The 26092-nt window shown below is 41.4% G+C and overlaps 1 protein-coding gene across 1 annotated transcript in view; it reads left to right on the top strand.

Moving 5' to 3' along the window:
• Window positions 1–26092, top strand: part of vps37d (VPS37D subunit of ESCRT-I) — a 46722-nt gene that overhangs the window by 4650 nt on the left and 15980 nt on the right. The window contains exon 2 of the mRNA XM_060912964.1: window positions 15378–15549. Within this exon, the coding sequence (XP_060768947.1) occupies window positions 15378–15549 (172 nt within the window). The remainder of the gene's footprint in view (window positions 1–15377; window positions 15550–26092) is intronic.

Here is a 26092-nt window from a genome sequence, read left to right as displayed (position 1 = left end):
TTACCTGGCATTGTTGTCTTGAAACACTATTCAAGTATGCAAAGCTCCCGTCTGTCCGCTTTTAGCAGCGGAGATGAATGAGAGCCTGTTTTCTCGTTACTCTGAAGTAAATAAAGGACGCACTTCATAATCTTCACAGAGTCCTGAAGAATTTGGCAAATGCCCCTACCCCCTAACAACACACGTAGTGCTGCGTTCATGTGCTCCTCATAAAACTCACATTTACAACTTTGACTTGTAATTCCTCCTTGGAAAGATTTCAAGTGCTTGTGGTACGTATTGCCAACCAAGATGGATGCTGTTCTTGTTAGTTTTATTGGAGTACAGAGTTCTCTTTTGTTTTCTTTGTTCATTTCGTCTATTTTAAAAACAGCACAAGACATTCTGTGTTTCCGAATCATATACAGCGGTCGGCGTAACATGTTCTTCTTTTTAACCAGGAACAACATTTCAGTGAGGTCTACGCTCCAGAAATGTGTCAGAGTTAATATATGATTATCATAGTCCAGTATTGCCAATTTCTCGTTCTTTCATTCTTCCATAAACTGCTCTGACTCTCGTTAGACCTTTTTATTTGACGGAGTTAAATATTTTGGTTTAATATTGAAGTTACTTGTTGATTTCTGAATTTTGTTCCATGTCATCAGTGTCGTCAATAATTAATAATCCACTTATTAATATCATGCTCGGAGTATATTATTTCGAAAGTTACATGGGAAATGGTGGTGCATTGGTTCACGCTTTGGGCTGCTCATCCTATGGCTTACAACGACTTCAAAAATTCACATTAAGTGTTTATTTATAGCCAGCTAAGTAGCTTACAGCTTGACCTGATCAGCTGACATGACTGGAACCAGTAAGCTGATTTGGATAGTAATGTGTATATAAGAAAAACAAACTCAGGCAAACATTTTAAAAAGTGCAAATAGTCACATTTACACTGATCAGCCATGAAATTAAAAAACACTGATGGGTGAAGTGAATAACATTGATTATGTTGTTACAATGGCACCTGTCAAGGGGTGGGATATACAACCCCGATTCCAAAAAAGTTGGAACAAAGTACAAATTGTAAATAAAAATGAAATGCAATGATGTGGAAGTTTCAAAATTCCATATTTTATTCAGAATAGAGCATATACGACATATCAAATGTTTAAACTGAGAAAATGTATCATTTAAAGAGAAAAATTAGGTGATTTTAAATTTCATGACAACAGCACATCTCAAAAAAAGTTGGGACAAGGCCATGTTTACCACTGTGAGACATCCCCTTTTCTCTTTACAACAGTCTGTAAACGTCTGGGGACTGAGGAGACAAGTTGCTCAAGTTTAGGGATAGGAATGTTAACCCATTCTTGTCTAATGCAGGATTCTAGTTGCTCAACTGTCTTAGGTCTTTTTTGTCGTATCTTCCGTTTTATGATGCGCCAAATGTTTTCTATGGGTGAAAGATCTGGACTGCAGGCTGGCCAGTTCAGTACCCGGACCCTTCTTCTACGCAGCCATGATGCTGTAATCGATGCAGTATGTGGTTTGGCATTGTCATGTTGGAAAATGCAAGGTCTTCCCTGAAAGAGACGTCGTCTGGATGGGAGCATATGTTGCTCTAGAACCTGGATATACATTTCAGCATTGATGGTGTCTTTCCAGATGTGTAAGCTGCCCATGCCACACGCACTAATGCAACCCCATACCATCAGAGATGCAGGCTTCTGAACTGAGCGCTGATAACAACTTGGGTCGTCCTTCTCCTCTTTAGTCCGAATGACACGGCGTCCCTGATTTCCATAAAGAACTTCAAATTTTGATTCGTCTGAGCACAGAACAGTTTTTCACTTTGCCACAGTCCATTTTAAATGAGCCAATTGGCCCAGAGAAGACGTCTACGCTTCTGGATCATGTTTAGATACGGCTTCTTCTTTGAACTGTAGAGTTTTAGCTGGCAACGGCGGATGGCACGGTGAATTGCGTTCACAGATAATGTTCTCTGGAAATATTCCTGAGCCCATTTTGTGATTTCCAATACAGAAGCATGCCTGTATGTGATGCAGTGCCGTCTAAGGGCCCGAAGATCACGGGCACCCAGTATGGTTTTCCGGCCTTGACCCTTACGCACAGAGATTCTTCCAGATTCTCTGAATCTTTTGATGATATTATGCACTGTAGATGATGATATGTTCAAACTCTTTGCAATTTTACACTGTCGAACGCCTTTCTGATATTGCTCCACTATTTGTCGGTGCAGAATTAGGGGGATTGGTGATCCTCTTCCCATCTTTACTTCTGAGAGCCGCTGCCACTCCAAGATGCTCTTTTTATACCCAGTCATGTTGCCAATTGACCTAATGAGTTGCAATTTGGTCCTCCAGCTGTTCCTTTTTTGTACCTTTAACTTTTCCAGCCTCTTATTGCCCCTGTCCCAACTTTTTTGAGATGTGTTGCTGTCATGAAATTTCAAATGAGCCAATATTTGGCATGAAATTTCAAAATGTCTCACTTTCGACATTTGATATGTTGTCTATGTTCTATTGTGAATAGAATATCAGTTTTTGAGATTTGTAAATTATTGCATTCCGTTTTTATTTACAATTTGTACTTTGTCCCAACTTTTTTGGAATCGGGGTTGTATTAGACAGCAAGAGAACAGTCAATAATCAAAGTTGATGTGTTGGAAGCAGGAAAAATGGGCAAGCGTAAGGATCTGAGCGGCTTTGACAAGGGCCAAATTGCGATGGCTAGATGACTGGGTCTGAGCATCTCCAGAACGGCACATCTTGAGGGGTGTTCCCGGTATGCAGTGGTTAGTACCTACCAAAAGTGGTCCAAGGAAAGACAACCAGAGAACCGGTGACAAGGTCATGGGCATCCAAGGCTCATTGATTTGCATGGCTCAAGAAGGCTAGTCCAGTCCCACAGAAGACCTACTGTAGCACAAACTTCTGAAAAAGTTAATGTTGACACCTTTCTGTTTTAGCCAGCATTAACTTTTTCAGCAGTTTGTGCTACAGTAGCTCTTCTGTGGGATTGGACCATATGGGGATTGGACCTTCGTGCCCCATGCGAATCAGTGAGCCTTCGACACCCATGACCCTGTCGCCGGTTCACCGGTTCTCCTTCCTTGGACCACTTTTGGTAGGTACTAACCACTGCATACTGGGAACAACCGACAAGATGTGCCATTTTGGAGATGCTCAGACCCAGTCATCTAGCCATCACGATTTGGCGCTTGCCCATTTTTAGCTCATCCAGCCGCAGTCCAGGCCGGATGAGCTTATGCGATCATGCGTCGTCCGTCCGTCTGTCATCTGTCCACAATTTACAAAAATCACTACCCCTCCTACAGGATTGATCAGATTTCGAACAAACTCACAATGTTCCCCAGGTGGGTGTGCATCAAAGTTGTCAAGACGGTGGTGCCACCTATGATATTTACAATTTTTGAGTGACTCGTGACATTAAACGCTACTCTTCGATCGGATTTCAAACACATGCAAAAACAGTGGTCGGTATGAGCTACAGCCTTACTGAGGCTATTTTTCCTGCTTCCAAAACATCAACTTCGAGAACTGGCTGTTCTCCTGCTGCCTAATATATCCCACTCCTTGACAGGTGCCATTGTAATGAGATAAATCAATGTTATTCACTTCACTTGTCCGCGTTTTTTCATTTTATGGCCGATCAGTGTATAGTATATATTCTTGCATCATTAGGTCTATGGGTGATCTTAAAGCGTGCTCCTGAGCTGCTCTGAGGTCAGCAAGTCATACCCATGCTGATGTTACAAATATCGTTTGTTGTTTCAGGTGACATTTCACCCGATAGAACCCTTGGAAATGATTTCATCTTCAGTAAATATAGCTCCAGGCGAAAATATATGGATACTGTAGATCATGTTTATTTCCTTGACCAGACTTTCTCAGTTTTAATAAACTAGCTGTTGCTGTGTCCGAATTGGCGTCACAACGTGTTGATCGATTGTGCCGCAAATGCGTTTTGACTTGACAACTCCAGGAAGTGCAGGCATCAGTTTTATTGAAACAGACTGTGCTTGAGGATATCACCATCATCTATTTTTTATTTATTTATTTGTTTTTTTAAGCTACCGAGTCAGGTCTTGTTGTGGGGCTGTAATTCTCACTGATGAATGGAATCAGACGTGTATAGAGTCGATCCCCAGCTATTCATTTCACATTTAGATTTCTCATCGCTCCTGATGCTTTATACGGTATCACACTGCTCATGAATTGTTCAGTTGGTTAAAAAGGCGTTGATTTAATTTTCTCCAACGGCAGTTTGGCTAGTATTGACGGTTGTCAAGCAAATGGCAGGTTCATATTAATGCATTCATTGTAACACAGTCGACGTTTATTGCACGTTAAGTCAGAGGTGAAGCTGTAACTGCAATCTGTGGCACATTTCTCACACTTTTTATGACAGAGCTTCAGGATGGGAAGGCTCTCTCGTTTCTCTGGAACATGACAAGCTGCATAGTTTTTGCATTGTTAACTTTTATACAAAAAGTGAGGCTGGTTCTTGTGGTATAAAAGAGGAATAAAATACAACCCCGATTCCAAAAAAGTTGGTACAGAGTACAAATTGTAAATAAAAACGGAATGCAATGATGTGGAAGTTTCAAAATTCCATATTTTATTCAGAATAGAACATATACGACATATCAAATGTTTAAACTGAGAAAATGTATCATTTAAAGAGAAAAATTAGGTGATTTTTAAATTTCATGACAACAGCACATCTCAAAAAAGTTGGGACAAGGCCATGTTTACCACTGTGAGACATCCCCTTTTCTCTTTACAGCAGTCTGTAAACGTCTGGGGACTGAGGAGACAAGTTGCTCAAGTTTAGGGATAGGAATGTTAACCCATTCTTGTCTAATGTAGGATTCTAGTTGCTCAACTGTCTTAGGTCTTTTTTGTCGTATCTTCCGTTTTATGATGCGCCAAATGTTTTCTATGGGTGAAAGATCTGGACTGCAGGCTGGCCAGTTCAGTACCCGGACCCTTCTTCTACGCAGCCATGATGCTGTAATTGATGCAGTATGTGGTTTGGCATTGTCATGTTGGAAAATGCAAGGTCTTCCCTGAAAGAGACGTCATCTGGATGGGAGCATATGTTGCTCTAGAACCTGGATATACCTTTCAGCATTGATGGTGTCTTTCCAGATGTGTAAGCTGCCCATGCCACACGCACTGATGCGACCCCATACCATCAGAGATGCAGGCTTCTGAACTGAGCGCTGATAACAACTTGGGTCGTCCTTCTCCTCTTTAGTCCAAATGACACGGCGTCCCTTATTTCCATAAAGAACTTCAAATTTGATTCGTCTGACCACAGAACAGTTTTCCACTTTGCCACAGTCCATTTTAAATGAGCCTTGGCCCAGAGAAGACGTCTGCGCTTCTGGATCATGTTTAGATACGGCTTCTTCTTTGAACTATAGAGTTTTAGCTGGCAACGGCGGATGGCACGGTGAATTGTGTTCACAGATAATGTTCTCTAGAAATATTCCTGAGCCCATTTTGTGATTTCCAATACAGAAGCATGCCTGTATGTGATGCAGTGCCGTCTAAGGGCCCGAAGATCACGGGTGCCCAGTATGGTTTTCCGCCCTTGACCCTTACGCACAGAGTTTCTTCCAGATTCTCTGACTCTTTTGATGATATTATGCACTGTAGATGATGATATGTTCAAACTCTTTGCAATTTTACACTGTCGAACTCCTTTCTGATATTGCTCCACTATTTGTCGGCGCAGAATTAGGGGGATTGGTGATCCTCTTCCCATCTTTACTTCTGAGAGCCGCTGCCACTCCAAGATGCTCTTTTTATACCCAGTCATGTTAATGACCTATTGCCAATTGACCTAATGAGTTGCAATTTGGTCCTCCAGCTGTTCCTTTTTTGTACCTTTAACTTTTCCAGCCTCTTATTGCCCCTGTCCCAACTTTTTTGAGATGTGTTGCTGTCATGAAATTTCAAATGAGCCAATATTTGGCATGAAATTTCAAAATGTCTCACTTTCGACATTTGATATGTTGTCTATGTTCTATTGTGAATACAATATCAGTTTTTGAGATTTTTATATTATTGCATTCTGTTTTTATTTACAATTTGCACTTTGTCCCAACTTTTTTGGAATCTGGGTTGTACATGGGATATGCTGTTATTGGAAAGTAATCTACTTTGGGGTGTAACGTTCTTCATGTCAGGCTGCATCACATTTTCCCATAACAACACCCTTTTTCTTTTGTGTTTTAAGTCTTACTTCAGAGGAGTTAAGGTTTCTTTGACCTTAAAGTTGAGTGAGTTTGGTTGGTGTGGAAGCTTGTTTAGGGTGCTTCAGGCTGTTTAAATTGAATCGTGGGATGCTTATTCTCTGATGCATTGTGTTTGAGCAGGTGTAAATACAGCTATTATACTCGAGCAAAGTCATCAAGACCATGGCTGTTTGCACGAAGAGGTCTCGGGCTGTTTCGAACCAAACCCTGGTACAGTTCCATTGCAGTGCCAGCATGATTTAATTATAAAGGAAGCACCTAATAAGTCAAAGGCCTGGGGCAGACTTTCCAGCCCTGCCCCTTTCCACAAGCACTTCATTATTATTTATTTATTGCCAAAAAAAAAAAAAAAGACCGGATTGAAAACTTTAGCTATCACATCAGTTTGGATTGCACAAACTGACTAACCCCTTAGGAGCACAAATGAAGCGAACCTAGAAACGAGAAAACTATGTCCTGGAGTCTGGTTTGTGTAAACTGTAATACAGTTAGAAAAAACAAACAGTCGGATTTCATTTGTCTAGACGACTGTTGGTATGAAAACAGTCTGGATGCGCCACTATTTATGAAGTATATTTTGTTAAACCGTTGTACAAGTTTTGCCGTGACGGCAGGCAAAGAGTTACCACGGTCAATCAGAGAAGACCAGAAATGACTTCAGCAGTAACCGAGGGCTTGTGCTCTGAAAGACAGAAAGCTCAAATGATCAACGATGGCCTGACAAGTAAAGAGACCCATACTGCTGTCTTCTTTCAAACTTTTATATGCCTGCAGCTCACGTTCTGTCCCAGAACTCAAATGCAATATGCGCCATTGTCGTTCTTGCTGTCTTTGTGACATTTTGATAGTAAAACATAAAAAGCATTGCCAGGGAGCAGAACACAGTTTTCCATTTTATCTACAAACCTCATTGCCAGGCGACAATGGTAACCAGCTGCCTCTAATGCTCAGGCTGATGATGAAAGTATTACACAAATGTGTGGTGGTTCGGAGCAACAAAGTATAGTTTGAAAGCAATGTAGGGGCAGCAGGCGGAGGGATTCAGTCTCCTTAAAGGAAAACCGTCCTTAAAGGATAAATGCACCCTGAACGACTTGCATATTAAGTTTTTTTGGCATACGGCATTTATTTTGGAATGAAATTCTTGTTGATTTCTTTCACTGGTTTCTTACATTATCCACAATCCACAGTTTTACCTGCTGGTAGTGGAGCCAGTGGCACTGAGCCCTTGCTAATCTCTACCATCTCTACTTAAAGAGACCGATACGGCAGTGCTTTAGGTTCCTAAGGTTTAGCTTCCTAAAGCTGCTTTTACACAGGCAAGTTGTGCCCACTTTCCTTCGTGGTTACGTGCTCACTCTCTATTGGTGGCAAATCAGAAGTTAGACAGGTAAACACAAAAGTGTGCAAATCAGTGATCAGAAACAAAAGTCCTTTAACTTGTTGCTCGTTTTTCTGTTTAAACACTTGGTGAGTCGGTGGTAAATCGGCTCATTGCGACCTGATTTCTCCAAATCCGACTGGATTTCTACAGTACATCTCCCCACAACTAGATGAGGGTAAGAACTTTCTTCTTTAGTCCAGTTATCACTGCGATTGGCTTGGGAATCGCTTGACTCCATCGTTTAAAGGCGGAGAAGTTTGACAGGGAAAAGCATTCGAGAAGAACTGCCCATTGAATTTGCCGTGAAGCGGTCTCGTCCGGATGATAAATGACCCGGATGAACGCTACCGCACATGCGTAAGCCCTCCTACTTGCCACCGATTGTGTTTGGATGGTAAGCGGGAACAAGTTGCGCCCGGAACAAGATGTTCCAGAACAAGTTGCACCACCTCGTAAAGTGGAGCAAGTTGCACCCATCCATTATCTGTAACCGCTCATCCTGTGCAGGGTCGCAGGCAAGCTGGAGCCTATCCCAGCTGACTACGGGCGAGAGGCGGGGTACACCCTGGACAAGTCGCCAGGTCATCACAGGGCTGACACATAGACACAGACAACCATTCACACTCACATTCACACCTACGGTCAATTTAGAGTCACCAGTTAACCTAACCTGCATGTCTTTGGACTGCGGGGGGAAACCGGAGCACCCGGAGCAAACCCACGCAGACACGGGGAGAACATGCAAACTCCACACAGAAAGGCCCCCGTTGGCCACTAGGCTCGAAACCAGAACCTTCTTGCTCTGAAGCAACAGTGCTAACCACTACACCACCGTGCCACCCCAAGTTGCACCTACTGCTGTCAAATTTTTCCAGAACAAATCATGTTTAGACGAGCAGTTGCGCCGGGGCAACTTGTTCTGGTGCGAGTGCTTGTGTACATCTAGCTTAAGATTCAACTTTCATGCTAATCCCACCGTCATCACCATCACACTTGTCATCCCGTTTTTTGCCAACTAGCCAAGCCGAGTTCCTGCCGTAACTCTGTATCCTATAACTCCAAGTTCCAGAACGCAATGCAATCCTACTTCTATGTTAGATTTCTTATTAATATGATTGCTGGAGGGCGGCATGGTGGTGTAGTGGTTAGCGCTGTCGCCTCACAGCAAGAAGGTCCGGGTTTGAGTCCCGTGGCCGGCGAGGGCCTTTCTGTGCGGAGTTTGCATGTTGTCCGTGTGGGTTTCCTCTGGGTGCTCCGGTTTCCCCCACAGTCCAAAGACATGCAGGTTAGGTTAACTGGTGACTCTAAATTGGCCGTAGGTGTGAATGGTTGTCTGTGTCTATGTGTCAGCCCTGTGATGACCTGGCAACTTGTCCAGGGTGAACCCTGCCTTTCGCCCGTAGTCAGCTGGGATAGGCTCCAGCTTGCCTGCGACCCTGTAGAACAGGATAAAGCGGCTACAGATAATGAGATGAGATGTTAAATTTCTTTGCCTTGTACAAAATTATATATACACAGCACCAATACTTCAATAAAGCCACATTTAATGTATTTTTGGGGTGGGGTGTTCGTTTAATCAGCTGATGTCTTCATGTACCATTTTCTAGAACGGAACTCTGGGATATGCTATGGAATGGTTACCTGTAAGGCAGCCTAGAATGGTAAGACAGGCTTACTGGAAAAGTATCCGGTCAGTGATGGTTGTTTTATGATTCGGCGGCTGATAATCTGCCAAATTTGAATCCACGAAAATCCAGGAAACTGGATTTTAATCCAAGGATCGGTTTGCGTACTTTGAGAAGCAAGTTTGTATGGTTACTCAGTCGCTTAGTCCGTTTCTTTCTGACGTCAAGCACATCAAACTAAACAATGTGTACAAAATAGCCTGTGTGACATTTAATGCCCAGACACAATAGAACTGGAAAAACACTACCATCCATCCAGCGTAAAAGACTTCAACTTTTATTTTCTGACTGCCACCCAAGCGTGTGACTTCAAAGTGTGTTTCCAGACTGTTTGGTCTATGTAGCTTGCTGTAATACCCAAATAGCATGGCTTTGGAGTGTTTGAAGGAAGCAACCACATTTTTCTCACAGCTGGCGAAAGGCTACTCAAAGAATTTTAGACCAAGTGAATCATTTGCAGTAAACAGAACACGCAGTAAAAAAAAATAAAAATTTGACAAATCTGCCACGGTAAACAGGTCTATATCCATTTACTGGACTATATATCATCTAAACCACAAGGTCCTCGGAGACTTTGTATCCATGAAGTGAGGAAACCGAAATCAAGGCATGTGCGAGAGGAAATGGCTAATCCATGTTGATTCCTGTTTAGGGTAAGACTGGGAGCTGTTCAGGCTGCACTCCGTGCTGTGCAGAGATTGTCAGAATCACGGCAAGAGAGGAAACTGTAAGAATAAACACAGTGTTAAGTCTAAGCCAGTGATATTTTCTGATGAGGGGCCAAATGCTCGGGATTCCAAAGGCTCTGAAATGCAGCAGTGGTGGTTGACTCTGCAATCTCGCTATCCAAGATCGCATTCAAAACAGGCTGAGAAATGGCAAAAAAAAGAGAGAGAGAGAGAGAGAGAGAGAGAGAGATGAGGCTCAAATGGTTATGGACTCCGGGTGAGTTAAAACACATGGTGCAAAGTCAGCAGGCCGACGTATTAAACGCTCAGGAAGTGGGAGCGAGTAGAAGGTAAGAGAAGAACAGAAGACTTCATAAGTCTCTGAAAGACCATTTGCGGTGGTCTGCGTGTTTTTCTTGCTAATGTCACGGTGTAAAACCACATCCTTTACCAAACACGACTTATTCAGGATAAATTGCAAAAAAAAAAAAATCCCGTGTGGTTAAGATTCAGTCTGGTAAGTGAGAGATAATTGTGTTTAAAGAAAGTGAAAGATTTTTGTAATCAGTTGAATCTGTACCTTAAGATAAATAAAATACAATAAAGAGTTGAATTCAGCGAATGTCTTTGAACAGTATCCGAAGCAGAATTAATGAGAATGTTCGTCTGTAAACAGGACCAATTAACGCGTGTCTAAAATGAACTCGAAGGCTTTAGACGCCCCTTTTTTTTTAAACTTTTCATCATTCTTTGCAGAACCCTGAATATTCATTAGTCCAGTATGGCTCCTAATTAAAACCTGAACGCATCATCTGTTATACTATACACAATCAAGCTTAAAAAAACAACAACAACACATGCTCCTTTTTTTTTTTTCCAGTCCAATGAATATTCATTAGTTTAGTGTCGGAGACGTGAGTGCTCGCCTTCAAATGTTGGATAGCTTTAGTTTTGCCAGCACGGTTAAGATGTACATCCATAACCATACACATGCCAAAAAAAAAAAGGCGCGGGGGGGGGTGTCACAACCACAATAATTGGGAAGAAAGAAAATGCTCATAAATGTGCCCTACATTAACAACTTTGTGCCAATTAGAAGCAGTGGAAACTTTAAAAGTGAGCAAGCCGCTTTCATTAGCTTAAGTATTTGGCATGAATAATGTTTTCTCTGCGATCATAATGGACGTGCTGTGATATCGGCCACATAGAAGCGTTCGAGGGAGATCAAATTTACTGCACACAATAGCTCAAACCCAGTGGAAGCCAACTTTTTTTTCCCCTCTGTCTCTTCTGGAAACAGATTCATTACCCAATCCATTTGTCATTTTGTCGTCTCTATTGCCGAAAAGATCTCAAGATGTTTAGATGATCCATCCCAATGTGAAGTCTGTTTCAGCTCATACAGCTATTCAGCAGTGGAGAGTATGAGTGTCTCTAAAATGGATGGAGAATCCTTGAGGGATTCCATGGGAGCGGAGTTGGCTTTTATTTAGACTGTGAAACCAAAGAATCGGAGAATAATAACTGCTCATGATGGGTTTGCGCACAGAATTGTGGAGTGGTTTTTCTCACGCCAGTGTACAACCGAGTAAGGAATAAAACGCATGCTGTTTTCGGAAAATAATGAACGACAGGGTGGTGAATCAGAGTTCCTGTTTCCGATAACGTCATGGTTTGAAATGTTTTATTCCTTTTATATCACAGCAATACTTTTTTTTTTAAATCCATTTATAGTTGTTCATTTCATGTTGCAGAAAATCTCATTATCTCGAGCCGCTTTATCCTTCTACAGGGTCGCAGGCAAGCTGGAGCCTATCCCAGCTGACTGCAGGCAAAAGGCGGGGTACACCCTGGACAAGTCGCCAGGTCATCACAGGGCTGACACATACACTACGTTCACACTGCAGGCTGAAGTGACTCAAATCCGATTTTTTCGCCCATATGTGACCTGTATCCGATCTTTTATTGACAATATGAACGACACAGATCCGATTTTTTCAAATCCGACCCAGGCCGTTTGGATATGTGGTCCTAATTCCGATTCCTATCCGATCTTTTCATATGCGACTTCAGTCTGAACCGCCAGGTCGCATTCATCCGACTTACACGTTATCAACAAGCCACAAACGTCACTATTCTGCGCTGAAGTAGGCGGCGGGTCTCTCAAAAAAAGTTACAACAACAAAACCCTTGCCCTCTTCCTTCTCAACCTCCTCCTTAACATCAGGCTATTGTGCATGTTCTGGCTCCGTCGCAACAACAACTGCATCATCGCCAGGTACTCCATGCTGGCTACTGTCATACACAGGAAACTTTAGGTTACTTCCGTAAACACTGGCCATGCTCACTGCGTGTGACGTCGACGTATCCTGCAATGCGCATGCGGAACACTTTTAGGTCGCTTTTTGTTCATACTGAGGATCACATACAAGTTGCATATATTTGTTAATGTGAACGACCTCACAAAAATATCGGAATTGAGCATTAAGCCTTGCAGTGTGAACGTAGTAATAGACAACCATTCACACTCAATTTAGAGTCACCAATTAACCTAACCTGCATATCTTTGGACTGTGGGGGAAACCCACGCGGACAATATGCAAACTCCGCACAGAAAAGCCCTCGCCTGCCACGGGGCTCGAACCCGGACCTTCTTATTGTGAGGCGACAGCACTAACCACTACACCACCGTGCCACCCCTGCAGAAAATCTGTGAAAGTTCATTTCTGATTAGATTATCAAAGCTATAAAAAGTCATTCTCTAACGAGCCTCTCTGTTTCTTTTTTTTTTCCCTTAATAAGCCAAAAAAATACTTTCCTGTGTCAGAAAAGTTACAGTTTCACCTCTGACTGTGACTGGAGACTCCTTCCAACGATTCTAAATAAACGTCTCGTCCCAGAATGCTTCGCCGTATGAAAAAAAATCGCATACGTTTTTAATACCTTTCAGCCAGAGGTACGGTACTGTCAGAACTGTCGTTTCAGATAAAGAATCAGCACTTTCGAGCATTCAAGAGCGCTTTGGTATAAAGCGTTTAAAAACATTCTTTATTTCAGTGACGCCAGTCACAACAAAACATGTAATCACGAGGGTTATTTTGTCTAAGGTGACCAATGTTTTTGAATTAGTCAGTGGTAAGCATGCACAGTGTGACGCTTATGCATTTGCCGCTGTAATCTTTTTGTCTTAGAAAAGCTTGTTACACACACACACAAAATTACCACTCAGTGGGCTTTCTCCTAAAGGCACCATTTGTTGTACAGAAATTGAACATTTAATTTTCAATCTGTTAACACCCAGGGACAGAGGAAAGAACCATGTGATTCCGTCTCTGCGTTTGAATCCAAACCATGAATTTGTGTTAATTAGAAAATGATTACTTAAATGCTCTGAAGTTTCGCTAAGTTCATCTGAAAAGGGAACAGGTGCTGTTATGTGGGGAAAAATGCACAATACTAATGATAATTAGCCGCAGTGATGAATTGCACTGTCGGTGCTATGACGCATGGAATTTACAAAGGCAGTACATGGCCCTGCTGTGATTAAGAAAAAAAAAAGTTTGAATTTGGAAGCGCTTTAAAAAAAAAAGGAACCTTACATAACCCCCAAAAGATTTTTTTTTCTTTCCATCTCTTTAAGCAGCTCAAATACGACTCGTTTTTGCGAGCGCCCAAAAAAATCATCTTGCCTGTTTCACTTTCTTCTTAGCAAAATGGAGACTGAAATGGAAAAGGATCTTGTGGGGATACCAAAGCGGTGTTTGAAGTTATACAGAGGAACAGCAATACAGGCAATATTCTCATATTCATCGAGCAAATGGAACATTAATCCTCTTATATGCTCTGCTAAGTACAGTAAGGCTCTGCAATATTGAAACACACGAAACTAGTAGTTAAGGCCACCTCCTGGATTCGTCTTAATATTTCTGGCATAAACTAGGGGAAAGAAACACAAATTCCACAAAATTTCAGGACGACCCATACCTCATAGTCTGGCACGGGCAATTACACTTAGTGTAGAGAATGTGGTTTTGTTTTTTTGGGTTTTTTTTTTTTTTTGAAATGGCTGAACTTTTTGCAAATGCTTTCCATTAGAACATTGGTTTGGGGTTTTTGGAGGTTTAGAGGTTTGGATTTGTCTCTTCTGTTCCCCAAAGGGCTGGAGTTAGTGGTCTTGGACAATGTCATGGAGGGCAGAGTTACCAAATGACATTCTGAACTGTTAAGCAACCCATTATGTACAGGAGTTTTATAATTAGATCTACAGCGAGTGAGTCGTGGCAGACTGAGGCGGTCGTTCAATAAATATTGTCCCCACCACTGCTTTAGGCCTTGGCTCTTCCTGTGTGAGTTAAATATTCCAAATTGGCTTTCATCTGGAAGTCATTCATTTGCACCCACAGCAATAAGTTGGATTATTGGCTTTTGAAAAATTTTTTTTTTTTTTGAAGTATCTAGGATGATTTTGTTTATTTCCTGATTATTGTTTACAGACGTTCCACTTGATTGTACAAAGAACGTCAAGTTCCATGAATTTCACCTCTAGATAAAAATAAATCAAAAGCCTGAAAAGTGAATTAAGCAGAACCCCTCATAACTATAGCCAGTGCCAGGTTTATAGCTCGAAGTTTACAGCTACATGGTTCCATGCCAAACCCTTTAAAGCATTCACTCTGGCCCTGTGAAACACGAGCAGCGCTGTAGCCTTGACCTGGAATTCAAGCCCAATACCCAGCAAGGTGGATAGCCACGCTGGTATAAAAAGGCCTCTGGCTTGTACAGGCTCATGGGTGGTCGTCTATTCATTTTCAAGCTTACTTCGTCATGAATAGTGTGAACTATCCCCATGATTCGTCTCACACTGCTTATACACATCCAGTAATTAACACCCAAGAGCTCTATGTGCTAGCATTTCCTCTAAACCGTAGTCAGACCTTGAACACTGTCTCATATGAGGAACTGTGACAAGGCACCGTTGTTGGTTTATTGGGGTCCTGATGGATAATAAGAAGTCTTGGCCAGGGCAGAGTTGGAACACAGTGTGTGCAGGTGTGGATCAGAGATGTACAGTAAATCAAGAACAGATGATGTGCTTTGGGATTGAGTTTGATTGAGTATTTGTGTGATTGGTCCTTCAGTAGATACAAACACTGATTTTCTTTCTTTGTGCTCACTTTTTCTAATTGCTAGTGTTTTTTCTTTACCATTTTGGGTCCAGCCTTAAAACTTGATTAGGCTTTGTTTGAAGCCCTTGAACTTGCGCTACCTGTCCAAACTTAGCAAACAGATGGAATTGCCTATTGTTCCTGGCCTGCTTGGTTTAATTGGGAATTTGTGTTCAGTTTCAGGAGCTGCAGGTGGAGAGGGAAACCCTGCTGGTGACTAATCGAGGTCTCGCAGAAGAAAGCCTTACACATCGGCCCCGGCTCCAGAATGGTAAACTTCAGTTGGCTGCTAAGTATGAGGAACTTGCAAAGCTGACCGCTTCCTACAGGGAAAAGCAAAGCCGACTTGGTGAGTAACTTTGCTTAGCATGATGCCAAGGACCAAAATTCACAAGTCTGTTAACCATTGTGTTGTTCTGGTACCTCTTAACAAACGCTCATGGTAAATTCTAACAATAGAAGAAAGTCTGACCTAATTATTCACTGGTCCTCAGTAGCTTTCCTTCATTATTAGGATGGTTCATATATTTGTGTGAAGCTGATTAAGAGCATTGATGCTGTTCACTGGAGCAAGCCCTGTGTTAGAAACACTAAATCCCACCTCATTTCTGTCCATAGATACACATTCAGGACATGTTCTAGAGCAGGGGTTTTCAAAGTATGGGAGAGTCAGCCCCCCCTCGGAGAGCAAATAAACAACAGCGGCCCCCCCCACACACACACACACACAATTTTTGTTGTTGCTATACTTAATGTTCCAATTGTATTTTTAAAAAATGGTTGTTGTACACATTTTTATTTTTTTCTTTTTCACATTTTAAACATCTGTGCTTTTTAAAACATCTTGTTTTACACATTTTAAACATCTCATAGCATCGTTAGCTAGCATCTCTTGGCAGACAACACACTGTGGCAGTGGAGCGTCTTCAGATCCAGTCCATGAAAATCCAAACTTTAAATAATCGTGGTCATACTTCCTTCTTTTTCCAGTCCCCCCAGGATTTCGCGGGCCTTTTTTGTGATTGTTGCGGGCTAAAATGTCTGATGTTGCGGGGGGTTTTCCAAAAAAAATTGCGACGAAAGTTGCGGTGTTTTTTAGGTTTTTGTTGCGATTACATTGCGGGAGGAAGTGAAAGTTGCGAGAAATTGTTGCGATTTTCTCTTTCTGTGATTAAAATTGAGTGATATGTTAAATATTAAGTTATTACTGAAAAACTATTGATTAAAAAACAAAGACACTGAGAAATGGTCCTATAAACAACTTTACCAATATAAAAGATTACCAGGACTACAAAAATGCAGAAAAATAGGCTTTACTTATCCAAATGCACCTGTTGGTTCAAAAGTTCAAGTGCAGAGAACCTCACAGCACAACATGAAGTTACCTTCAAATATAATATAAATGCCTCAGCTTTCATGTAAGAAAAAAAACTTAATACTAGTACTGTGTGCAGGCAGTCTCTCCTGAAGACTAAATTAAACAATAATTATAAACTAATAAAATAAATGTCTCAGGGTTCATAGAAGAAAAAAAAAAACAATTTGAACAGAATCTCACAGTATGATGCTGAAGCTGCCTAAACAATGGAAAATAAAATACCATTTTGGCAAAAATGTTGGCATCCATTACTCTCTTGTATTAAGTAAAAAAATAAATAAAGTGCACACAGTGCTTCACTGTAAACATAACACACTCGCACATCATGCAATGTTGCCAGATACTGCTGACGTTTTCCAGTCCAAAATATGTTCAAAACCCGCCAAAATGCACTTAAAACCAATCTGGCAACACTGCACACATGCTGCTTCTCTTGAACTTAAACACGGAAGTAAGGCGGAAGGTAGTTTGTCGACGTCACCTCAAGACGACGCCAACGATTGGTCAAATTTGCGGGAAAGTTGCGGTGATTGGATATAATTGTAACACCGCCCTGAATTCGCGGGGATTGGTTGAATTTGTGCTGAAGTTGCAAATCGCAACATCCTGGAGGCTCTGGGTTTTTTTGCTTGGCCCAAACTCTATCTCCTCACTCACTGTAGCTTTAGGTACTAAAAAGCGATCCATTTTGTCTCTGGTAAAGGCTCCTCACGTTGCGCCCCCCCTGAAGAACTCTGGCGCCCCCCAGGGGGGGCGCGCCCCACACTTTGAAAAGCCCTGTTCTAGAGGAAAAAAACCCAAAGTGATTCGGTCATGAGGCAGTCAGCACTGCTGTACAAATCCTCCATGGAAAATGTGATCAGCACACTTTTTAAAATTAAAAGTTGTCATTAGTGCACCGTTATTTTTACCATTTGACAAAGCCCATGTTAAGAATAGTATTCTGACACTCTCAGCACCTGCTTTTGCTGGTCATATTGAAATCACATATCGCCATGTGAACTTGTTCCATAATAATGTGACCTATTGGTCTGGTGCCACCTCATCCATGTGACAAACAAACGATTGTTGGCATTGTGGCCTGTTCCCGAATTGATCATCCACACACCCCTTGACACTAGAACAGCCCACCCTCTGGACTCCCCACATCCAGGGTGGAGTAGTATAATTCAGTCCCAAAGGGTGATCCGAGGTCATCAGGTCTCCACCTGGCTTTCCCACCTCCTTTCAACAGGGGCCAGGAATAACTGCTGTTAACCAGAGCAGGCCTACTTAAAGTGCTCAAGTTACATTGCCCTAACTGAACCACACAATATTAAGGAAGCAGTTTGCATTTGTTGTTTTTTCCTCAATCATTCTAACCAGAATAAGAGAAATATTATTATATTCCTTCTCACTGTTCCTCTCTTGGCTAAAACTTTAGTTTGTCTAGTTCTCACGCCCCATTATTGTTCTGTGGACTGTAAGGGCCTCTTGGCTATTATCAGCTAATAAAAGTTTAAGCTTGTGGAGAGTTTATGAAAACTATAGAACATCTGATGGTAAACTGTGAACGAGGTGACCTCGATTGCAAAGTACAAGGGCCAACTTAAACGAAACAGAACCCACAAGAACAGCGAGCAAGTTTAAACCGCAATGGTCTGGACATTGGGTCTGAACAGGATGACTGCCCCTGCTTGCTTGCACTGGTGTTTGCTGGAAAACAAAAGGCTGTAATTAGAACGGCCCTGCAGGGACCTCAGAGGAAGATCTCCCGCTCCCTCTCTTTCTGTCCGTCTCTCCCTTCCTATCTTATGTCTTCTTGGTCTGTTTACACTCCCAGCCTATGAATGATTCAGGGCTGTTGGACGCACTCATATTCCTCCTGACTACATTAATTCTCATTAAGGATAGAGAAGCCCTGGAGAGCTACCTCGGCAACAGCCCACCACAATCCTTAAACACCTCTCACCCTCCTTCCTTAAACACCCTCTCCATCTCCATTTGAGGCGGGAGACTACATTCCAGCTCTCAGCCCAACAAAGCCAATATGAATTATTTGTCGACATTTTCCCAGGCCCCTCCCTGCCATTCTACAGATGCAAATGGCGAGGCAGATCCATTTGAAAGGGCCTTTGTTTGGACCATTACCTCCAGCGCTGTTCAGAGAACAAGGCCCAAGATTTGCAAGATTCTCAAAGGTCTTGACTGAATAAGTCTTGTTCTTTGGTGTACAGGAATAGCGCGTTACTGTGCACTAGTCCATATCGCCATTGCCATCTTCGTAGCTCAAGAAGTGCTGCTCTATCAACACAGTCTTCCTCTGTTCTTCTGTCTCCCCCTCGGAGCAGCTGGCCAGTGATGGAAGAAGGGTGGAATGTTCACCTTCCTGTCACCATGTTGCACACGCGAAGCTGCTTCTCCAGCTGCAGCCTGGAGCAGGATGGGTGGGAGAGAGAGATCCTTCCTCCAACTCGGAACATCTGATTCTCATTCTGCCAAGGCTACAAGAAAAGCGTGACAGAGTGAGAGATACAGGGTGAAAATGACTAGATTCCCGCGCATGACGAAGAGAAAAGCCTTGTCTTATGTCTCAGAGCTTTGCATAATCAGCCTCAGCCATCAGACAAGTCAAGAGGGAGCAACAGCTATTGAAGACTAGTCCAGTTTCAGGCTTAGAGCCTTAACCGTCTGTTCAGTGTGTTTTGCAGGGTTATTTTTCGGCGTAGTACAGTCAGTCTGCTACTGACGAACTTCACTGGCATACAGATAAGCTTCCTCAAAAATCTTCAGCAACGTTGTTCTGCTGCTAGGCCACATGTTTCCAATAGCACATTACTGGCCTACATTTTTCTCTGGAGACTGACAGCTTTGGTATGTTTTAGACTATTTGTTCTGCTTGTAAAGCAGAGATAGTTGTCATAGTTTTGTAATGTGACATAGCACCTTGGCCTGCTGCTGTGGGACATGAGGAAACCTGTTTTTGACCATTTCAGCAAGACAACTTGAGGAAAGACTGGTCTACATACCCATCCAGAGCATGTAAAATAAAAGAAATGAGGTGGAAGCAGGTGGAGGGATTTGGGCGGCTTTGGATAAAGTGGAGATGTAAATCATCATCCAGCGTGAAAAGGGATCAATTTTGTTTGAAAGCTCCAGTAAATCAAATGCGTCACTCTATAGCTTAGATGAAGGTTTCCCTAACCTTTTTAGTATCGAGTAAATTTAGAATCGGTGGGATTATAATATTTCTTAGAATAACCTTACTGGAATGAATCCCAATCAGGGTTGCCAGGTCTCAGCAGAAATTTCAAGCTTAACCAAATCTGAAAAACTGCACAAAAAGAGCCGAAACAAAAAAGTTTAGGCGTTAGAAAAGGAAGCTGTATTCATTTCTTAGGTCTTTGCATGGGAAACAAGGCGCAGTGGTGCTTACACGCACTTCTGATTTGCAGTAATCTATCATCACCCCCTGGTACGGACGTTATCCACTCCATAATCCCCTTCCCTCTTCCAATATATCTTACGACAGAAAAGCTCTGTATGTTGTGCATAGTGTCTGCACTTATAATTTCCTTCTGTTTGCCTAGGCTTGTGGCCACAGACTACTTTTAAACTAGACCAAAAATCCACCAGTAGAATTTTTTTTTTTTTAAATCCACAGCCTTGTTTCAAAATTAGCCCAATTTGGTGTAAATGCTGATCCTACCGGTAGTACAGGATAACTCTGTGCTTTGGTAGAAGCTGCAAACCATAAGGTTTCTTGACAATGTTTTATTCTTTTTTTTTTAATCCATAATATAGCCTACATTAACATATGTTATTCGATAGCTAGGGATCTATGCTGATTCATTCCAGCGAGAAGAATGGAAACTCAACAGGAGATTATAAAAGTGCCCAAGGTAGAAAACTAAATCTGTCTGCTTATATTGCTCATCAGGGTTCAAATGAATGTTAGCATAGCTATTATATTACCATTAACATCAGTCTACTTTCTAGCTGGCTTACCATACATTATAATCGTGCAAGCAAAGCCAGTGGAGTGAAAGACTATTAAAATCTCTCTCTCTCTCTCTCTCTCTCACTCACACACACAATTTTTGCTGATTAAAAACATTTTTAAATGTTTATTTAAAAAAATTAAATTTAAAATATTTTTACCCATTTTCATTATCATTCAGTGGTTATACTTTATTACATTAACATTTGCACATATGAAATATATCAAGTCAAATTTATTTGTATAGCGCTTTTAACAATAAACATTGTCGCAAAGCAGCTTTACAGAATTTGAACGACTTAAGACATGAGCTAATTTTATCCCTAATCTATCCCCAATGAGCAAGCCTGTGGCGACGGTGGCGAGGAAAAACTCCCTCAGACAACATGAGGAAGAAACCTTGAGAGGAACCAGACTCAAAAGGGAACCCATCCTCATTTGGGCGACAACAGACAACATGACTATAACATTAACAGTCCTAACATAAAGTCAGCTTCGTTGATGCTATAAACCCCCCACTGACGGAAACCCGAGCGCAATACCGTTCACGACAACCGCATTCCCAAAGTCAGCAAGTCAACTGCAGTCCCCAGCCACAAAAACACCATTGCAAGAGTCCAGAGTATCCTTCAGGCGCGACCCCCAACTGTCCACATGGGGCCGTCCTCCACAGGAGCGATGCGATGAGACTCCAACCAGACACAGGGCACCAGGATGGATCAGGCAGGTCCGAGGAGCAGAAGAGGTCAGCATCTCGATCCCAGGACCGACATGTAACTCAGAGGGACAGGTTTTTTTTGGGGGAGAGAGAGAGAGAGAGAAAACACAGGTTGTTAGGTATGCCCGATGTCACCTGAATAAGTAGGAACAGTATACATATTGTACCGAGTACAAGCAGGGACTTCGGCAACTAACTATGACAGCATAACTAAAAGGAGAGAGCCAGAAGGTAACACAGGCATGAGGGAGCCCCGGGACATAAAGCAGCCAGCCACTACACCGTCAACAAACTCGAGTGAGCAAGCGAGTGGGGACTGACAGCATCCATACATCCCAGTTTACCAAAACACTCTATGTCTGAGGACCCTCCAGATCTACTCCTTTACCTCATAAACACCGTTAACAAAAGGCTTGACTAAACAGATATGTTTTCAGCCTAGACTTAAACGCTGAGACTGTGTCTGATTCCCGAACATTACTTGGAAGGCTGTTCCATAACTGTGGGGCTTTGTAAGAAAAGGCTCCGCCCCCTGATGTAGCCTTCACTATACGAGGTAGCCTGCACCTTTTGATCTAAGTAGGCGTGGCAGGTCATAGAGGACCAGAAGTTCACTCAGGTACTGTGGTGCGAGACCATTCAGTGCTTTAAAGGTCAATAGTAGTATTTTATAATCAATACGAAATTTGATTGGGAGCCAATGCAGTGTGGATAAGACAGGCGTGATGTGGTCATATTTTTTAGTTCTAGTAAGGACTCTCGCTGCTGCATTTTGAACTAACTGGAGCTTGTTTATGCACTTATTGGAACATCCAGACAGTAAGGCATTACAATAATCCAACCCGGAGGTAACGAAAGCATGAACGAGTTTTTCCGCGGCATGTAGTGACATTACATTTCTTATCTTAGCAATATTTCTGAGATGAAAGAAAGCTATCCGGGTAATGTTATCAATGTGAGTTTCGAATGAAAGACTGGGGTCAATAATCACTCCGAGGTCTTTTCCTGCTGCACGTGAAGAAACAGAAAGGCCATCCAGAGTTACTGTGTAATCAGAAAACTTACTTCTAGCTGCATGTGGTCCGAGTACAAGTACTTCAGTCTTGTCAGAGTTAAGCAGAAGGAAGTTAATAAGCATCCAGTGTCTAATATCTTTCACACATTCCTCAATTCTATTAAGCTGGTGTCTCTCATCAGGTTTTGCAGAAACATACAACTGTGTGTCATCAGCGTAACAGAAATTCTTGTATATAAATTACAAATTCTTGTAAATATATAAATTACACCAGCCTATATTATTGGTTACAGGATGTTTTAGCTTCTGTAACTGATAATATTGCTTTACGGTGTTAGTAAAAGGCTTAATGACAATATTTCCAAAAGGGTCCGGCTCTACTAGTAACCAAAGAGGATTTTTTTTTCTTGTGACAGAGTGCTGTAGTTCTCACTGGTGGGAGAGTTTATATATAACAGGATTTTAGTCCCCTGCCTTTTGCTTCTCAGTATTTTAAATAAGACGGGGTGGATATCAAAGTTGGATTAGGGCTATTGAGCTACCCCACGCCTTGGCTTAGTCTCTCAGTAGGAGAACGAGGCCTCTCACAGACGTTTGAAATTCATCCCTTGAAAATCTACCCAACTGTACAAGTCCCTGGAATAATATACTTTCCATTATATCATCATTGCTAGCATTGGATGAGGGTTCACATGAGTTCAAGCACACTGAATATAAAAAGAACATTTGAGACCTGATTTAAAAAAACAACAAAAAAAAACATAGTGACAATTTAAGAAGGAAGTTTAAACTAATATGCAGTAATGGCACTTTCTTACAGTAAGCATGCTTTTGTTGCTTATGGTAGGTTTTAATTAAAACAAGACACTGGAGGATGATATTCAAAGTAAAAAACACCATTATCGTGTGTAACACAGTTGGCATGTACTTATTTAGCAACATTAGCGAAACTACTCAACTATTCAGCTTATCTCTTAACCCTCCAGCAATAGCTATTTGATTTTAGTAGCTAGGCTAAGTAATTGCTAGTAATACTAAGAAGTATCAAGCTACCTAAGATGTAATATTGTGTAAACCAAGTACCCAAGATCACTCTTAAGCTAGCTAAAGTTACTATACTGGGTAAACCTACACCCAAAGTTACTATCAAGCTAGCTAAAAAAATAATAATAAGGTACTATTTGGTGTAAAATAGTTCAAAAGGTCACTACCAACTTAGCTAAAATTAAAGCTAGTAAACTAGTTCCAAAGGTCAGTACAAACCAAGCTAAAATTAAGCTAGTAAACTAGTTCCAAAGGTTACTGCCAACCTAATTAAAATTAAACTCGTAAGCTAGTTCCAAAGATTACTACCAAGCTAGTTAAAATTAAGCTAGTGAGATAGTTCCAAAGGTTACTACCAAGTTAGTTAAAGTTAATCTAGTAAGCTAGCTCCAAAGGTCAGTACCAAGCTAGTTAAAATTAAGCTACCAAGCTAGTTCCAAAGGTTACTACCAAGCTAGTTAAAATTAAGCTAGCAAGCTAATTCCAAAGGTTACTACCAAACTAGTTAAAGTTAATCTAGCAAGCTAGTTCCAAAGGTCACTACCAAGCTAGCTAAAATTAAGCTAGTAAACTAGTTCCAAAGATTACTACCAAGCTAGTTAAAATTAAGCTAGCGAGATAGTTCCAAAGGTTACTACCAAGTTAGTTAAAGTTAATCTAGCAAGCTAGCTCCAAAGGTCACTACCAAGCTAGTTAAAATTAAGCTAGCAAGCTAGTTCCAAAGGTTACTACCAAGCTAGTTAAAATTAAGCTAGCAAGCTAATTCCAAAGGTTACTACCAAACTAGTTAATCTAGCAAGCTAGCTCCAAAGGTCACTACCAAGCTAGCTAAAATTAAGCTAGTAAACTAGTTCCAAAGGTTATTACCAAGCTAGTTCCAAAGGTTACTACCAAGCTAGTTAAAATTAAGCTAGCAAGCTAGTTCCAAAGGTTACTACCAAACTAGTTAAAGTTAATCTAGCAAGCTAGCTCCAAAGGTCACTACCAAGCTAGCTAAAATTAGGCTAGTAAACTAGTTCCAAAGGTTATTACCAAGCTAGTTCCAAAGGTTACTACCAAGCTAGTTAAAATTAAGCTAGCAAGCTAGTTCCAAAGGTTACTACCAAACTAGTTAAAGTTAATCTAGCAAGCTAGCTCCAAAGGTCACTACCAAGCTAGCTAAAATTAGGCTAGTAAACTAGTTCCAAAGGTTATTACCAAGCTAGTTCCAAAGGTTACTACCAAGCTAGTTAAAATTAAGCTAGCAAGCTAGTTCCAAAGGTTACTACCAAACTAGTTAAAGTTAATCTAGCAAGCTAGCTCCAAAGGTCACTACCAAGCTAGCTAAAATTAAGCTAGTAAACTAGTTCCAAAGGTTATTACCAAGCTAGTTCCAAAGGTTACTACCAAGCTAGTTAAAATTAAGCTAGCAAGCTAGTTCCAAAGGTTACTACCAAACTAGTTAAAGTTAATCTAGCAAGCTAGCTCCAAAGGTCACTACCAAGCTAGCTAAAATTAGGCTAGTAAACTAGTTCCAAAGGTTATTACCAAGCTAGTTCCAAAGGTTACTACCAAGCTAGTTAAAATTAAGCTAGCAAGCTAGTTCCAAAGGTTACTACCAAACTAGTTAAAGTTAATCTAGCAAGCTAGCTCCAAAGGTCACTACCAAGCTAGCTAAAATTAGGCTAGTAAACTAGTTCCAAAGGTTATTACCAAGCTAGTTCCAAAGGTTACTACCAAGCTAGTTAAAATTAAGCTAGCAAGCTAGTTCCAAAGGTTACTACCAAACTAGTTAAAGTTAATCTAGCAAGCTAGCTCCAAAGGTCACTACCAAGCTAGCTAAAATTAAGCTAGTAAACTAGTTCCAAAGGTTATTACCAAGCTAGTTCCAAAGGTTACTACCAAGCTAGTTAAAATTAAGCTAGCAAGCTAGTTCCAAAGGTTACTACCAAACTAGTTAAAGTTAATCTAGCAAGCTAGCTCCAAAGGTCACTACCAAGCTAGCTAAAATTAAGCTAGTAAACTAGTTCCAAAGGTTATTACCAAGCTAGTTCCAAAGGTTACTACCAAGCTAGTTGAAATTAAGCTAGCAAGCTAGTTCCAAAGGTTACTACCAAACTAGTTAAAATTAAGCGAAATACTCTGTAACTAAAACCACTGGTCAGGTTCAGAATTCTATTATGCAAATCATTAACCAAGTTTAAGCCTTCAGGCTCTCAGTATTAGTGAGGAATTCGTGAAGAAAAATTTGTTTTAGTCCAAAGGCAAAAAGCCTTGTAACATGATGCATATATTATAAAATAATAAGTTATAGTACGTTTAGTGATGTCTTAAAAAGTCTCTCTTAACTTGTGCCCTGTCATAAGCAGTATTCACTTCTCCTTAAGTAGCCCTCGAGGCTCTTTTCTCTTTGTCTCCATTTTTGAGCCTGCAAGTATTTATGTGTTTGGATGAGAGGAAACATTTCCGAAATTGACCCCAAACAGCCGCTGTATAAGAGCTCTTGTGCGCATTGCCTCTAGTCAATCTGCTCCTGTAATGCTCTCGTGAGGCTGAGCTGGAGAAATTGCCTGGCTACAGATGTCAGCTCAATGCCTTCATCAGGAAGTGAGTGAAAACAAGAGCCTGAGCAAGGAGTTTGTGCCAATCAAGCTCATTTTAGCGTCCAAACTGGTGCCTGAAGTCATTTTCCCTCCTCTTTTGTGAGCGAAACAGTCGGCGGTATTTATCTTCAAAAACCACAAGAGGACACCCACTGCTCTGGTGTTTTGACAGGAAG

This window comes from Neoarius graeffei, chromosome 28 (assembly GCF_027579695.1).
Source record: "Neoarius graeffei isolate fNeoGra1 chromosome 28, fNeoGra1.pri, whole genome shotgun sequence".
In the NCBI taxonomy this organism is placed as follows: Eukaryota; Metazoa; Chordata; class Actinopteri; order Siluriformes; family Ariidae; genus Neoarius; species Neoarius graeffei.
The sequence above is the reverse complement of the archived record's forward strand: the minus strand, read 5'-3'. Positions and strand labels throughout refer to the sequence as shown.